This window comes from Oncorhynchus kisutch, linkage group LG6 (assembly GCF_002021735.2).
Source record: "Oncorhynchus kisutch isolate 150728-3 linkage group LG6, Okis_V2, whole genome shotgun sequence".
In the NCBI taxonomy this organism is placed as follows: Eukaryota; Metazoa; Chordata; class Actinopteri; order Salmoniformes; family Salmonidae; genus Oncorhynchus; species Oncorhynchus kisutch.
Window position 1 is genome coordinate 67,876,523 of NC_034179.2, and position 16,402 is coordinate 67,892,924.

At 40.9% G+C, this 16,402-nt stretch overlaps 1 protein-coding gene across 1 annotated transcript in view; it reads left to right on the forward strand.

The window, feature by feature from the left end:
• The first annotated feature begins 2,184 nt into the window (after nucleotides 1–2,184).
• LOC109898361 (syntaxin-1B) overlaps nucleotides 2,185–16,402 on the forward strand; it is a 61,537-nt gene continuing 47,319 nt past the window's right edge. The window contains exon 1 of the mRNA XM_031827242.1: nucleotides 2,185–2,811. Coding sequence (XP_031683102.1) covers nucleotides 2,782–2,811 — 30 coding nt within the window. The 5' untranslated portion in view covers nucleotides 2,185–2,781. The remainder of the gene's footprint in view (nucleotides 2,812–16,402) is intronic.

The window sequence follows — 16,402 nt, forward strand, 5'->3', positions numbered from 1 at the left end:
AAAAAATATATATATATATATATATATATATATATATATATTTATATATATATATATATATATAAAACGTTCCTTTCGGTAGCCGTGAGAATTCAAGTTATTCATGGATACCAAGTTACAGTAGGATTTGGCCCTGTATTCCTTTACAGAAAAACACAAATATTTCACATGTGGAAAATCACATGATTTTGCCTGAAATTTCACGTGAAATCATGCGAAAACATGTTTTTGGAACACTTCACATGTGATCAGGTTTTCACATGTGTAGTTTCATGATCACGTTGCTTTACAAATTGTCACATGTTATCACATCAACTTCACATAAGATCATGTGTTCACAAGAAATTCATGTTGTTTTTCCATAAGGGTTTGGTGATGACAGTTTAGAATTCTAATTATAACGGCTAATTATTTGGAAAAGGATAATCACCCCTAAAGATGAATTCCTGGAGTGAAATGTTTTTACCACTTTTTGAAGGGAGCACTTAAACTGCCAGAGATATTTGGGGTGTATACGACAGGTATAATCTCTGACTTAACTTCCTCCAGATCATGTTTTTTATATTTTCTTCAGTTGTAGGCCTTAACTCCAAGTCCTTTTCAGCAGGCCTGGTTGTGAGGACAGTTGGGAACTTGTTAGAAAGGAAAAGAACAGGTTACCCAGTTACCCAGTTAAAACAGAGCAATGTGCACAGTGGATTTCATTACTGTATCTATTTCAGCCTACTCAGACAAACTGAGCTGAGTCAAACTGTGCCGAGCCAAGCCAAACTGTACTGGGCTGAACTGGTTACACATCCACCATAGTTACTGTAACTCTACAGGACAATGTGAAAAGAAATGATCCGAGCCAGCGGGGTATAGTTCAGGTCGCCCCTATAGTGTGTATCAGGCATATGTGACATGTAATGACTATCAGGGTCTCCTTCAGGATATAACCCCTTTTTAGTGAGATGGACCCCCACTCTATCGGCTATGTTTTAAACCTGCCTCATCTCTGCTTTCTTCTTTCTACTCTATGCCAGCTAAATGGAAGACATCAAGGTGGGTTATACAGTACAAGACAGTTTGTCACTGGGCATGCTGCCACTTCCAAGGAAATGAGAGTAGAGCGTGAGTTCATCACAATCATAAAATTCTTATTTGAAATGAATCTGCACCTTGGCCCAATTTATTAACTATCTTACTGGATATAAGACGTCACTGCATAACATAGGTGCTGATTCATTGGTAGATAGTATATGTTTATCCTTTGAATTTCTCACGTGTAAATATTGGTAGCCTAACAACTTCGGTCTAACCTCAGTACCTGTTACTGTAATTAAAACTGAGAAGTATTTCAGCTAGTACTAGACCATGCCAAGCCACAGGTTGGGTTATCTGGGCTAGACGAAGGATTCCACTGAATGAGGACATCGTGTGCATTATTAGGACATGAAGTCCATACATTGCCTTGAATACAGGCATTGAATAATGTTAGGAGCTCTTATTGATTCTTCTTGGCTGTAGGCTATGCTCAAACAGTCAGGGGCCATTCAGGGATACTGTCAATGTGAAATGTGAGTGCACAACTCTGATCAATTGAGTCAACATGTGAGGAAATGGAATTGTAACACGAGGTTGAAGACAATGTTCATGTTATGTTTAGTAATATGACTCCTTCTGTTGGTTTGGGGGGAAAGGCCACTGAATGCGGTATACAATAAGATAACTTTGACACAAGATGTGGACTCATAAAGAGATCTACCATGGTAGCCTATTCTAATTGAATTAAACAAAGAAATGTTGAAACAACTTTGATGTCATTTGCATCAAGTTATAGTCTATTAGAACGCAGGTCTAGATGTATAACAATCGAATAACTTTTCTTTATTTTTTTTACCTTATACAATTTTGTTAAGGTTTTCAAAATCTAGGCCTATCAGTAAAATAGTCTGCATTAGCCTAATATTAAAACAGAAAGTAAAGTCTGATATTGAATTCTCTAAATCATTAGGCCACATTGCCTTTTAGTCTACAGCTGACTTCTATTCCAGTCATTGTGATGGCGTTTGCCAGTTTGTGGTGGACAGCTCATAAATAGAGCTCTTGTGCATTGAAGTGGGTGGCTTCCGATAATAAAAAAAAAACGTGTTTAATGGGGGTAACATCACCTCATCCTCTGATTATCTCACTTCCTTCTGCCTGCCACTACAGACCACCCTGAGCCCCTTGAGGAAACCGCTCCTTTGGGAAGGGGGGCTGGGGTTTCCGTTGCCCTACCCAGTCTCCATGCGCGTGGATTGAATTCCACCAAATGATTTTAATTCACCTAAAACAAACTACAGTTCACTGGTTGGCTTGGAGCGCCGACCGATTACGCGCTGCGGATAGACACCGAAGGGAAAAAGGGCGGAGGGGGAGGGATAGCAGGTAAAGTGTTAGAGATGGAGAGAGGGAGACCGCGCGTGCGCACAGAGTTCCATCCCTCCGCATCGCTTCTTTTTTCATTCTTTTTTTTTTTGCAGCATCAGTACCGCGCTCGTATCGCATTCGTTTGCTGGAGTCGGAGCGCGCTGCGGGGCGACACTGCACCGCCAAGGAGGACGCACAAGCACGGTAGAGGGGGGACTAGAGAAAAGGAAAAAAGGCAGAGAAGGTAGCTAACAGGGGAGACTCATAAGCTATCCCCTCATTTGAATACTAGAAGAAAATATCAAATTGTCGGACCTTTGGACATAAGAAGACAACGAGGCGGAAACACCCAGGCGATTATATTTTAGCCAGCACGGCGGGGAAACAATGAAGGATCGTACACAAGAACTACGAAGTGTAAGCTTATATATTTATACTATTCCTGCCCTCTTCCCTTGGTTCCACACTCTCCTCCCTTCCGAATCCTCAGCGCAATCGGGCGTCAGCGTCTGACATCTCCTTGCTGAGCGCTACTTCACCGCAAACATAACAAATATGTGAGGTTTCGGTTCTTACCAAAAATACAGAGGCGGATATCTTTAGGCTATTCATTTATATTTTACGCATTCGAATGTGTCTTCCCATCAGTGTCAATAGCCTAGTGGCGCCCGCATGCGTGCACTGATGATCATACACGTAATATGAGCAGGATAAAATATGACTTCTCTATTAATGGTCCGTTAAAATGCAGTGATTTGAGACAATAGTATAGGGCTATTAGCATTACAGGCAGGCAGACAGGCAATAATATAAAGCAAACACACCTACCATAGATAGTCTCCTGCTAGAAATCACCCAAATCAATATAAGCTTATGAATTCTTATTGCTGGCTAATATGGATGGACAGCTACCCTTAACAGTGGTAAAATACAGTGGATGAAAGCTATCATAGCCCATAGTCCTCCTAGCCAAGCAATCCCTGCAAACACCGTTAACGATTGTTCTTCAACACTTGGTAGAACGAAATATTTGTTCAGAATTACCTCAGCCGATCGGATTGACCTTTTTCTAGATAGTTGATGGAGAGAGCGTTTTATAGGAGTAGGACGGGGTCGAATAAAGTGGGGGTGGGGGGTCATATGAAATTGTACATTTTGTTATAACTGGCCTCTACAATGGGGTATAGTTTACACTATTCCTTGTATTAGACTCCAATTCAATCAAGGAGGACAGAAATGTAGCTCTCTCCCAACTATGCGTCTGTAAGGTTCAATTGGGTTTGCTTTGGCGACACCATGCTATGGCAGGATCTGCACCAGGGTTTCATTTTTTTCCTGCATTGGAAAACCACATTCATACCGGTTTACAACACATTCGGTGACTAGATATATGCCATGAGGATAGCCACTGTCATATGTTTGTGCAATTTGTCTGTCTAGGTTTAATTGAAAAACAAGGCAATAAAATCGATATGAGGCCCGAAGCATGCATGGCATTTTTGGCGTAGCCCAACCTACAACCGCTGGAGATCAATAAAATATCAGAGGAAACGCCTGGACTCACTGCCGCTCTGCACGTATATCTAAAGCGTGTGTGTGCGTGTGCGTGTGCGTGTGTGTGTGTGTGCCTGTGTGTGATTATTATATCCAAATGTAGAGCCAATACAGGCTATACTGCTGTGAACATTATAGCACATGATTGTGATTGTGCCACTGTTCCTGAGATAGTCCATGGTCAGCGGATTCACCTTGCATGAATTCTGTGCCCCCTCCTGTGCCTTCCCACTGAAACGCTGAACACAGCTAGATCCATACTCAGTCAGACACTAGGCACTTGCCTCACTGCCCACGGTAGATTCAACGAGACTAGGCTACAGAAATCTCTCGGCTATGATGCTTACATGTCCAAACGAACCATACGAGCGTTTATTAGACGTGTTCATTTTGTAGATTACCTTTCTCTCTGAGACGGATTTTCGTTATTTCCCACTCCACCCCACCTACCCGAAATAATGGATGCCATCTGAAGTGAAATGGATAAATAATCACTACCGTCAGTCTAAGTTCTATGAAAATAATATTGTTGATGTTATATTGTAATGATCGAATATCACGTAATTCTGGCAACAGATGTTATATGATTGGGTAATAATTACATTTTATGTAATCGTCAACATCACAGTGACGTATACGTTGCGCGCTACATCGTCCTACTCTGAGCAAGCCCTGTCTGCACGGGTTTTACCGAATGTGCTACATGTGTGAGTGAGCAAAAGATTGGCCGGCTATATTTACCATGTCTATACCGACTATTCCGGTGTAATCCAAAGAGACGGCTGATAGACCTTCGATTGAGGGTGCGCTCGTGCGTTGCTGCACAATATCTGTACCAATTGTATTGATTATAAACTGGGTATTACGGGTAGGGGTTGCTAAGAAGGGACATAATCGAAGCTCAATCGCACTATGTATCATATACCTAAAATGAAACTGAAACCTTGAGCCAAATTCTGGGGGTTGAAAAGGCACAGGCATAGTTTTCTTATTCTAAAACATATTTCTACGCATTATAGGCTACAGATGTCATAAAATTAATATTGCTTTCTTTCATTGACACAGACACACATTATTGATTTGTTCTCCCAATACCAAAATATATCACTCACCCAATGTCCTTAATATTTCTGCATGATGACACAATACATTTATTCAGTGCAAAATTGTGTGTGTGCAATTTTTATTTTTATTGGTTATATGGCTGGATTTCGACAGGCACCCCAATTCTGATTTATTGTTTTTTTTTACCACTTATTGGTCTTCTGACCAATTACATCATATCTTTTCATGTCAGATCTTTCTCAGAGCTGATCTGATTAGTCAAACGACTAATTAGTGAAATATCATAATTGGGCTGCCTTTCTTAATGCAGCCAAAGTGTCATTTTAGTTGCAAAGTGGATACTCTTCTGGACTGTTTTATGTATAGGCCTATAGAATTGCCAACCGCTCTCATATTGGTAGTCTATAGAGCATTATGTCATTTATACTGTCTTGAATATCAGTAACATTTACTTATAGCCTTGACTGGCAGAGCCATACATTCAATACATGCATCCAATTTGTACCTACTGGGTAAGCTTATTTATAACAGGTTTATAACATATCAGTGACATAATGGTGTCCAATGCAGAATTAGCAAAACATTCTGTTATTCCAGTTACTGTATATTTTGTGTCGTTTTGCTTAAAGCTTTGTGTGCCTCGATTCCCTGTGTTGCTTTATTTAGCCCCACATGTATTTAGCGTTCATATTCACCACAGGTATTTAGCGTTCATATTCACCACAGGTATTTAGCGTGCATATTCACCACAGGTATTTAGCGTTCATATTCACCACAGGTATTTAGCATTCATATTCACCACAGGTATTTAGCGTTCATATTCACCACAGGTATTTAGCGTTCATATTCACCACATGTATTTAGTGTTCATATTCACCACATGTATGCCATGACGGAAGTTTAAGAGTGAGAAAAACAGCATTCACCTCCCTACCATGCAATGTGTCCCAGATAAACAGGGATTCTAGTAAGACACAAGCTGGAACTACCTGATTGCGTCAGAGGAAAGGACTGTTTGACTTCCGTCTCCGGCCTAGACAGCACACCTTTATTTGCATTGACAGGCTTTTTCCTGTAGAGTTCTGTGGTAATGTGTATAAAGTGCCGTCAGAAAGCATTCACATCCCTTTACTTTTTCCACATTTAGTTGTTTTACAGCCTACATTTAAAATGGATTACATTTAGAGGTTGTGTCACTGATCTACACACAATACCCCATAATGTCAAAGTGGAATTTTGTTTGTAGAACATTTTAGAAATGTGTAAAAAAATAAAATGTCTGGAGTCAATAAGTATTCACACATCTGTAAGGTCCTTCAATCGAGGAGTGAATTTCAAGCACAGATTTCCAATGCCTCGCAAAGAAGGGCACCGAATGGTAGTGTAAAAAAAAACATCTGAGTTGAATATCCCCTTGAGGTGAAGTCATTTATTAGGCTTTGGATGGTGTATCAATACACCCAGTCACTACAAAGATACAGGCGTCCTTCCTAACTCAGTTGCCGGAGAGGAATGAAACTGCTCAGGGATTTCACCATGAGGCCAATGGGGATTTTAAAACAGCTACAGTGTTTAATGGTTATGATATGAGAAAAATGAGGATGGATCAACAACATTGTTGTTACTGTACTCCACAATACTAAGTTAAATGACAGAGTGAAAAGAAGGAAGCCTGTATAGAATACAAATATTTCAAAACATGCATCGTTTGCAACAAGGTACTTAAGTAATACTGCAAAAAATGTGGCAAAGAAATTTGTTTTTTGTCCTGAATTCAATGTCTGGTGCAAATTCAACACAACACATCACTGAGTACCATTCTTCATATTTTCAAGCATGGTGGTGGCAGCATCATGTTATGGGTATGCTTGTCATCGGCAAGCACTACAGAGTTTTTTAGAATAAAAATAAATTGAATATCGCTAAGCACAGGCAAAATCTTAGAGGAAAATCTGGTTCAGTCTTCTTTCCAACAGACAATGGGAGACGAATCCACCTTTCAGTAGGACAATTACCTAAAACACAAGGCCAAATCTACACTGGAGTTGCTTACCAAGATGACATCGAATGTTCCTTAGTGGCCTATTTACAATGTTGACTTAAATCGGGCTTGAAAATCTATGGCAAGACTTGAAAATGGCTTTCTAGCAATGATCAACAACCAACTTGACAGAGCTTGAAGAATTAAAAAAATTATAATGTGCAAATATTGTACAACCCAGGTGTGCAAAGCTCTTAGAGACTTACCCAGAAGGACTCACACTGTCAAAGGGGGTTCTAACATGTATTGTCTCAGGGGGATGAATACTTATCTAATTCAGATATATTAGTGTTTTATTTTTCATACATTTTTCATAAATGCTAGAATCTTTCTTCCACTTTGACATTACAGAGTATATTGTGTAGATCGCCGACCAAACATTTTAATTCCACTTTCTAACACAACAAACTATGGAAAAAGTCAAAGTGGGTGTGAATACTTTTTGAAGGAACTGTATATTGAAACATTCACCTGTACAAACATGTCCCACACGTCTACGTTAGCAACACGTTTAGCTCAGATTATACAGTACCATACTTAAATGTTGCAAAACATTGTTATTGCAGTGATATAACAATGAAACAATTTTAAGATTACATTGTTTGTATTTTTATCAAGGCTGTTGAGAATTAGGCTGGAAGAGGAGACATTTATAGCCATCTATTCTGAATCAAAAGCCTATGTTTATTGACAATCAATCATCCAAATGGATACAAGCAAACACAGATAGCAGCTGATGAACGAGTGAACCTTCTATAACCTTTTGACCTTTGACAACAAGGGTTAATTAAGGCTCCCTCAGCACAAAACTATACTAAAGCTAATAGGGCTAACGTGGTGTAATGATAGTAGAATACAAATGATAGCAAAGCACAATTTGCCAGCTGTAATAAAGATTATGCCACATGAAATTTGCGATATATCTTGCCTCTATTGTGCCTTAAGCTGTCATTGAGTAAAGGGCATGGCACAAGGGTATGGCACAAACCACCACTTAAAAAACGCAGAGCAGAACTGTGTACAGTGGAGAGGACAGAGACACTAGCGTATTATACACGCTGAATGAGGTTTGGTCAAAGTGTATGACTGAATTCTGTTGGATGTACTTCAGAAATGATCATATTTAGGTAAATAACGGCATGTTAAAATCTATGTGAGGGAAGTTCTGTCTCAAAGCCATGGCCTAGCAGTTCTGCTGTACTGAATGCATTTGACATATTTGCATCTATTTGTAGCGGCTTTTGTAAAGGATTTTAATGGCACATTTGAAGTTAAAATGTTCCTCTACTTTTAATGTTGTCTTTTGTTTGAAGTATGCATCTTTTATGTTACACAATTCCATATTAGGACATTTCTATAAAGTTTCTAGGAGACAGTAATCCTAACTGACCCTAAAATGTCAACATGCTCACTGCTAAACAAATGATATCAGAGACCTCAGTGGCGATTTGCATTTGATGCAGTTAGTAGATGTATAGGCTATCATTACCCCCCCCCCCCCCCCCCCAACACATTGTTTGAAATGATTCTGATCCTTGAGGGGATTTTTTTCAAAAGGAATGGGGTCACAAAATGTTTCGCAGAGCATCTCCATTTGATGGCCATCCACTAGTCACTCCCCATGAGTGATTACCGCAGCTAGTAATACATTATGTATGAGCACCACCCCTGACTACATGCCACATCAATGTAATAGCGGATTGCACCAGAGAATACTGGTCGCTCCGTGTTGAGTATTTTCCTTAAGGCATGATGCTTTGTGGATGGAGAGTAGATTCCAGGAGAGGTCAAGGATGTGCATTATCTATTCTAAAGATGTGTTTGTATCAAACGGTGAGTCATAACGGCAGCCATGTTGGAAATTAATGACCCAGGAAAAGCCAGAGTTTCCTGGTTTAGCCTAAAGTCTAGCTCGTCTGTGGTAGAGTGGGGGATGATGTGGGACGGGCGCAGTGTTCTGAGAGGTCATATGCAACCAAGGGCAGAGACAGCCACTATATTTAAAACCACAGTGCTTTTCAGTGGTACACACAATACAAACACAAACCTAGAACTACCGGTAGATAGGTCCTAAATTGTATTTATTCCCTAATAAACAAGGTTGCGCAGACCCAAGCTGAATGAGTTATGTGTGTTTTGAGTCCTCCAAAAGTCATTTAAGCAGAGGGATCTTATTTGCACTCTGTCAACCCAAAAAGTAATTAAGCCTGAAATTGTAGTCATAGAGACACAAAAGTTCAACAATGTAGTAAAAAAAATGCTAATCAGGATTAAATAGCAGGAGGGAATGTGACGGATTTCTTCCAGCTAGACGTCTTTCATCTGACCGAGGGATCGGTTTGCCAACTGGTACTTACAGACTGGTACATGTGCCCTTGACGTGGTGGACACATTAGACAGTACAAATACCCCTCGGAGGCATGTTTTAGCATCTAAATTCCTCTCAATGGCAATGAACTGGACAATGGAGGGAGAAATCACTTGAGGTAGACAACAAATAGCCTTTGCTCCGAGTGTAGTATGTATTTTGTGTGGATTGGGTTTGGGGGTATGGTTAAAGGCTAACCCTAGTCTAGTAGGCTTAGGGTACTCAGGAACAGCCTCGGTCTCTGTCTTTGAGTCTTACTCACCTCACACTGGTGAATCTGTCACATGTTGTTTATCTATTATATAGAAACTAGCTGGATGTCTGCCCCGCCTTTTTGTGATATAGTTAAGTTTACCTCAGTACAGCTAGTCATTTCTCCCAGGTGTTATAACTTCAAATGAGTTCCAGAAAGTCCAAAAACCATCTGATAATTCCTACTCCACTTTTACTCAATTGTTTTTACTATGTGCTATATAAAGAATAGCTTGCATTTTTAAAATGTCAACGTAGGTTAAAGAAAGACATGCTGACTGGCCATTCCAGGCCAGACCACTTACTCCCGTCAACAATTTTAGCCACTAAATTAACACGCTGAATAATTACTTTCGCTCTGGCATCCATCCTACTTTTGTGAGAATTCTGTGTCCGACTGTGCCCATACAAGTCAGAGAGTAGCGGGTTGATCAGTCAGATGAGATCATGTGGCTGTCTAGCGGAATTCTGTTCATAGCCTACCTCACAGCCTAAAGCTAAACACAGGTGGAAGTGAGATCACCACCAACCACATGAAGCCGTCTCCGGAAGCGTACAATGTCGTACAGTTGGAATTTATTGTGACTCACACTCCTTTAAGTAATAAGACGTTCCAAGGACTATCATTCTATCGTTCAAGCTCTGTAGAATGTAAATCTCTTTGTATATTGAATGCCCATGATCATTCAAGTCCGTTTTTGTACGTTTTGAAACACGGAATCCGAAGTGTTGTGTATGCCAACTCTTTGCCACAAATGCAGACATTAATGGAACATTTTACACTTGTGAAAATGGACCTATATGGATAGGGATGTATTGAAATGTTTCTTACGGAAGAAATATGAAAAGCATGTGTATAAGCATGGCTGCCATTGAAAGGGTTTGCAAAATGTAATTATGGGAAAATTATTAGACCAAAGTTTAGGACACAACAGTTCACCTTACATAAGACTGAATCCAAACATTACACTATTGATTTTATGTACATTTGACATTTGCTGTCATTTTTGCCGCGTTTGTTGATAACAATATCAGAAAATACTCTGAATACATTCAGTAACATGATAAGAATGTTCCTGGAGAATGTGGGGTAGGTGCAACATAAGATTACAAGGGTTCGAGTGAGCGGACTAACTTGTGTATTTAAGTGGCCACACTCCTCTCCAAAGTGTGCACAGTTACTGAGTCAATTCAATGCACTTCAATGACTCAAAGAAGAGTTGTCAACTATAAAGTGCTTTTTTGAGCTCTCCTAGCTGTGCCGTTGAGGAACTAGAGCAAGTACAATTGTAGTTGTTCTGATTGGAAAACAACCCTGCATCCTCGCCATCAAACAATTACTGTTGTTTACACAATCCAAAAACATCCCATTATAAATCACAATCTGGGTCAGGTGGGCATCATTTGAAAGCTTGTTCTATTGCCAAGATAGACTAGATACGTTATAAAATACTATCTTACCGTGTAGGGCTTTCATAAGGCAATTCAGCGAAACAGACTGTAACTTTGGTGCGCATATGCTCTTGAATAAAAAGGGTTCATCGGTTGTCCCAATAGGAGACCCTTTGAAGAACCCTTTTGGTTCCAGGTAGAACCCTATTGGGTTCCATGTATAATCCTTTCCCCGGAGGGTTCTACATGGAACCCAAAATAGTTCTACATAGAACCAAAAAGGGTTCTACCTGGAACCAAAAAGGGTTCTCCTATGGGGACAGCCCAAAAAAACTTTTGGAACCTTTTTGTCTTTGAGTGTAGAAAGGAGTCGTGAGTGCATTCAGGTGTGTGTTCCGTCTTACATTTTCTTCACAATAGACAAACATAGGCTTATTCTGTTCAGAACAACACGGGGTATAACATCATGTCATCTTGTAACTGTACATCAAACATAGTGATCAAAAACATTGACACTGTATGTGACATGAGTTTTATGATTCTGGAAATGTGAAGTGCACATTTGGACTCACAGGTGTTTGGCTTGCTTGTATGACATCAAAACAGTATTCATTATAATCCTCAATGTCTCATCTTTCAAAATACACAGAGTCCTCTTAATTTAAAGCATTTCCCTTACTCAGACAACAAAACATCTGCAAAAGTTTCCACTAGCGGGAGAGATGGGGGAAGTTCAGAACGGCTGTCAGTCAAAACCCATACAGCGCTGTGAAGCTTAGAGCGAGTGCTCCGGTGTTATATATATTGCATGTTACTGTACAGCTACTTTGTTTCAATTTAGGAGCTTATTAGTGCCCAAATCTGCCATTTTCAATCCTGAGTGTGGTTGTAAAGGACTACATCACGTGATATGGTTTTAATCTAACATTAAATGACTCAGCACAATGGTAGGACAAAGGAAGGACAAGAGTTCAGCAGCAACATGCCCCTTAAGGACCACTATGTTGGGGAGATGTTATTGAAGTTGGATTATCACCTGCTCTCTCAGTTTGCATGATCACCATGTTATCGGTGCAGAATATTATTGCTCGGGGAATTTGTCTTGGAAACAATCTAGGAATGTCAGCTGGTCTGATTGTGTTGTATGATCTTTTAGAGGTCAGAGTTTTGCCATTTTTGGGGGCGAGGAGATACAACGTCGGTTTGGATTGTGAAGGGTAAATGTCAGATCTATTTACTGCACTGTGGAGCAATCATACACCCTGATGACAAACACATTTAAAAGTTGCTCCCAGATATATCAATCCAACCACTAAAGTGAGTAAAATAGTTCTACAACAGAAGGACAAAACGTTTATATGATCGATTTAGATTGATGTACTGTGTATTTGACATCCTCAAGAACCCATGCCTGCAGGTAGCCTAACTATCGATAAAGCTACAGACTACAGTACATGAATAAGTTAAGCACTTAAAGCATTTTGATGGGTGAGAAGCTACTTATGGCTGATGTAAAGCCCTCATACTACCCTTTTACTTAGAAACCATACTATAACAACATTGTAATTGCTGACAATGAAATTAACAAACAACAATTGAATCCTGCATTTAGGGAGTAAATCCAGGGCTGATAGTACCATTATAACTGTACAATCAAATCCTGATATGAGAAACAGCTTTGAATGTATTTGTCCCATACTGTCACTTTCATTCCGAATATCCATCCTCATTTGTGTGTTTATTTTTCTAAAAGGTGGCATCACTGGTTCAATCGGCACAATGCCCCTCGCATCCTTAAATGACCTAGTATTGCTGATCTCACATTGGTATGGTGGTAGTAGCAGTACGCTTTGAATCTCCCACATTACATAATAAGTTGTAGCCATTGAATTTTAGTCTGGACATAACTATGTAAATTACAATGAAACAGCCTTCAGATGCTATACTTAAGTGGGTAAGCTCATTTACATATAGTTCAGACTGTTCTTTTATGTGTAAGTCGAATATGTAATTGATCACCCACTTCCTGTTTCATTCATGAGGCGAGGGATGGAAGGAGGAAGGGGAGGTGAGGAAATATGCAGCCCACTGCTCCCTATAACGTCTTCTGCAAGGGGATTTGTCAAGGCAACAGAAAACCAATCAATCAATTAGTCAATACAGCTTAATCTTCCTAATTGGGTATTTGCTTTTAACACAAGGGAAAAATTGGTGACACTTTACTGTAGGTGTCCTTATGTATACATTCATAAAGCCTTTATAACAACTATATAACACATTATAGCATTTGTCATAAGCTGTTACAAGTAGTTTTAAATAGTTATGAGTAACGAATAAGATGTTATAAAACTAGGTATAATGGGCGTTATATGGTTGACTGTTCATCCTGTTGTCATATGCGCTCATGTCAATGTTAATAACTGCTATTATACAGTCTGCATGACAACTTATGTCATATGTTATTACATGCTACACAAGAGTCGACATACCAGATGATATTACAGGGTGTTATTTCATTTACCAACCTCTGTGCCACATTATTACATTGAATGGAATGATGGGCGTCATAACCATGTCATTTGCCGTTATAGAGTGTGCACAGACACCTTAAGTAACGCGACATTCATTTGAGGTCTTATAAAACAGTTATGAATGTGATTATACCACAGGATGAGTTGAGAGTATCACAACATTGTACCATTCAAAGGATTTTTAAAAACATGGGCAAATGGGAGCACAGATGTACTTAGGATTTTTTTATTTGGATGAGACAATAAACTGCTGAGTTGTACAAGTTGGACCACGTCCACATATAAAAAAGGACACATTATAATACCAACAACTTGCCCCCCCCCCCCCCCCCCCTCCAAAAAAATGAAACAGAAGCTAAAAAATGTTACAACAAAATCAAGGTTTCTGGGGCACAACAGGATTTGTGACAGCTGTGAAAAAAGGAAGATGAGCAGGCTATAATACAAATGACAGCTATATTATAAAGGAGATTGGTAATTAGTCAGGTTGCCAGCTAGCTAACTAAGTAGTTGATGGTGCAATTGCAACATGCAACAAGCTCTCTCCAGGAACAGAGTTGGAGAGCCATGCTTCTCACAATCCAAATATTTTCTGTAGCTAGCTAGCCGCAGACGTAGGGCCACGACATGAGAACAAGCAGCCCCACTGTGCCCCTATCTATGCATAGCTAGATAGTTAGCTAGTTAGCTTGCTAGCTACCGGAGGAATTTCAAATTATGAAGCAAATTTTGCAGCACATCACACGATACATTCTCTTTCAGTACACTTTAAACAATTACTTTTTAATGTCATCGTTTCTCATGTGTTGTTGTTCTGTTTTTAAGTCTTCCGATTTCAGTCTTCGTGTGGTTTTCCGGTAGACTAGGCGCTTTGTTGTCAATTGCTGCTTTTCACAGTTCAGAAAGTGCATTGACCATTTGTTCACAAAAATAAATAAAAAGGAAATGGGGAAAAAAGGAAATTGTACCACCATCTAACCCATCTAACCCATCTAACCATCTAACCATCTAACCATCTAAACATCTAACCCTACATACATACCACTATTCCCACCACACCTTTCCACTACAATTGCCCTAACAGATCATACACCAGGCCGTCGGCCTGGGAGGCTGAAACCCCTTCTCTGCTGCTGCTACTACCAATTCAATCTTCTGGGATTCCTTTTCCATCTGTGCGGTACAATTAATGACCATTGCAATAAACGCCAAGAAGCCAACTTTAATAAAGCGCAAACTGTTTGGGTCACTCTGTACTGGCCTACTACCTAATACTCTCAGGCTCCCTCACCCTTTACCCACAATCCTCTACTTTCCTCACTGCCTCAGCATATAACACTTTCTGCACTACCCTCACCCTGGAAACTTAAAAAAGGTCTCACTCGCACAGGACATTTCTAATCCCCAGCTACATGGCCACCCCCCACAATTGAAGCACTCCACTTTGTCTCATGTCCACCTGCACACTTCTCACACCTCGGAATCTCCCTCCTACATACTGCTGCATCATGACCATAAACTTGGCACCGAAACACTGTGGTGTGTTCAGAACAAAAGCTCTCATGGGATAACTTATATACCCTGGCATGACATTATCTGGAAAACACTCTGCATCTAAACAGACAGTCTCCTCAGTCTCGTGCTCGCCACTGAGTCTGTGTTGTGCCAAACGGTGTGCATCGCAGACACAGGGGATCCTCAACTTCAGTGGATCTACTTGAACACTCAGGGAGATCACTCCTTTAGGAAGAAAACACACAAACAATCAACACATGTCCACTTCTGGAAACTTTGACCGAATATACAGAACCCAACTCCTTCTTCACCCAACCTGATACTGTCACATTTCAGGTTTGACCTAAATGCAGACAGTGTCGTAGAAACAAAAGTTTATTTCTAATACAGGGGCAGGCAAACGACAGGTCAAGGCAGGCAGGGGTCAATAATCCATAGAGGGTGCAAAGGGTCCAGAATGACAGGCAGTCTCAGGGTCAGGGCAGGCAGGGGTCAATAATCCAGTTAGGTGGGGCAAGGTAGTGACCGGCAGGCCGGCTCAGGGTCAGGGCAGGCAGAACGGTCAAAACAGGGAAGGACTAGAAAACAAGAGCAAGAAACAGGCAGGAGCAGGGGAACAAATGCCGGTAGATTTCAAACAAAACGAACTGGCAACAGGAGACAAAGGGCTGTGAGACATGGATTATCTCTGGACACATGAATGGTGGGATGTATACGAAGGGTACGGGGCAACAGAAGATGAACAGCAGAGGGGCTAATGACTTAGGAGATGGGAAACGGGCTGGCCGCTGGACTGGGGGTGGAACCCGGGAGGACAGGCTGGCCGACAACCCAATGAGGGTGCAGAACGCCTTCCAAAACCAGGATGAGAACTGAGGACACCGGTCGGAGACCATGTCAACTGGCAGTCCATGGATCCGGAAGACGTGCTGCACCATGAGCTGGGCCATCTCTTTGGCAGAGGGTAGCTTGGGGAGAGGAATGAAGTGAGCGGCTTTGGAAAACCAGTCCACAACGGTCAGGATGGCGGTGTTGCCATCCGACGGGGGGGAGACCTGTGACAAAGTCCAGAGAGATGTGAGACCAGGGACAGTGAGGGACCGGCAGAGGTAGGCGGAGACCAGCCGGAACTTGCAGAGTAGTCTTGTTCTGTGCACAGACCGGGCAAACGGCGACAAATGTGGAGACATCAGTAACCATGGTAGGCCACCAAAAACGTTGTCACAGAAAAGCCAGGGTCCAACGGGAGCCCTTGCAGCAGGAAAGCCTGAAGGATGGCCTCAGGTTCCA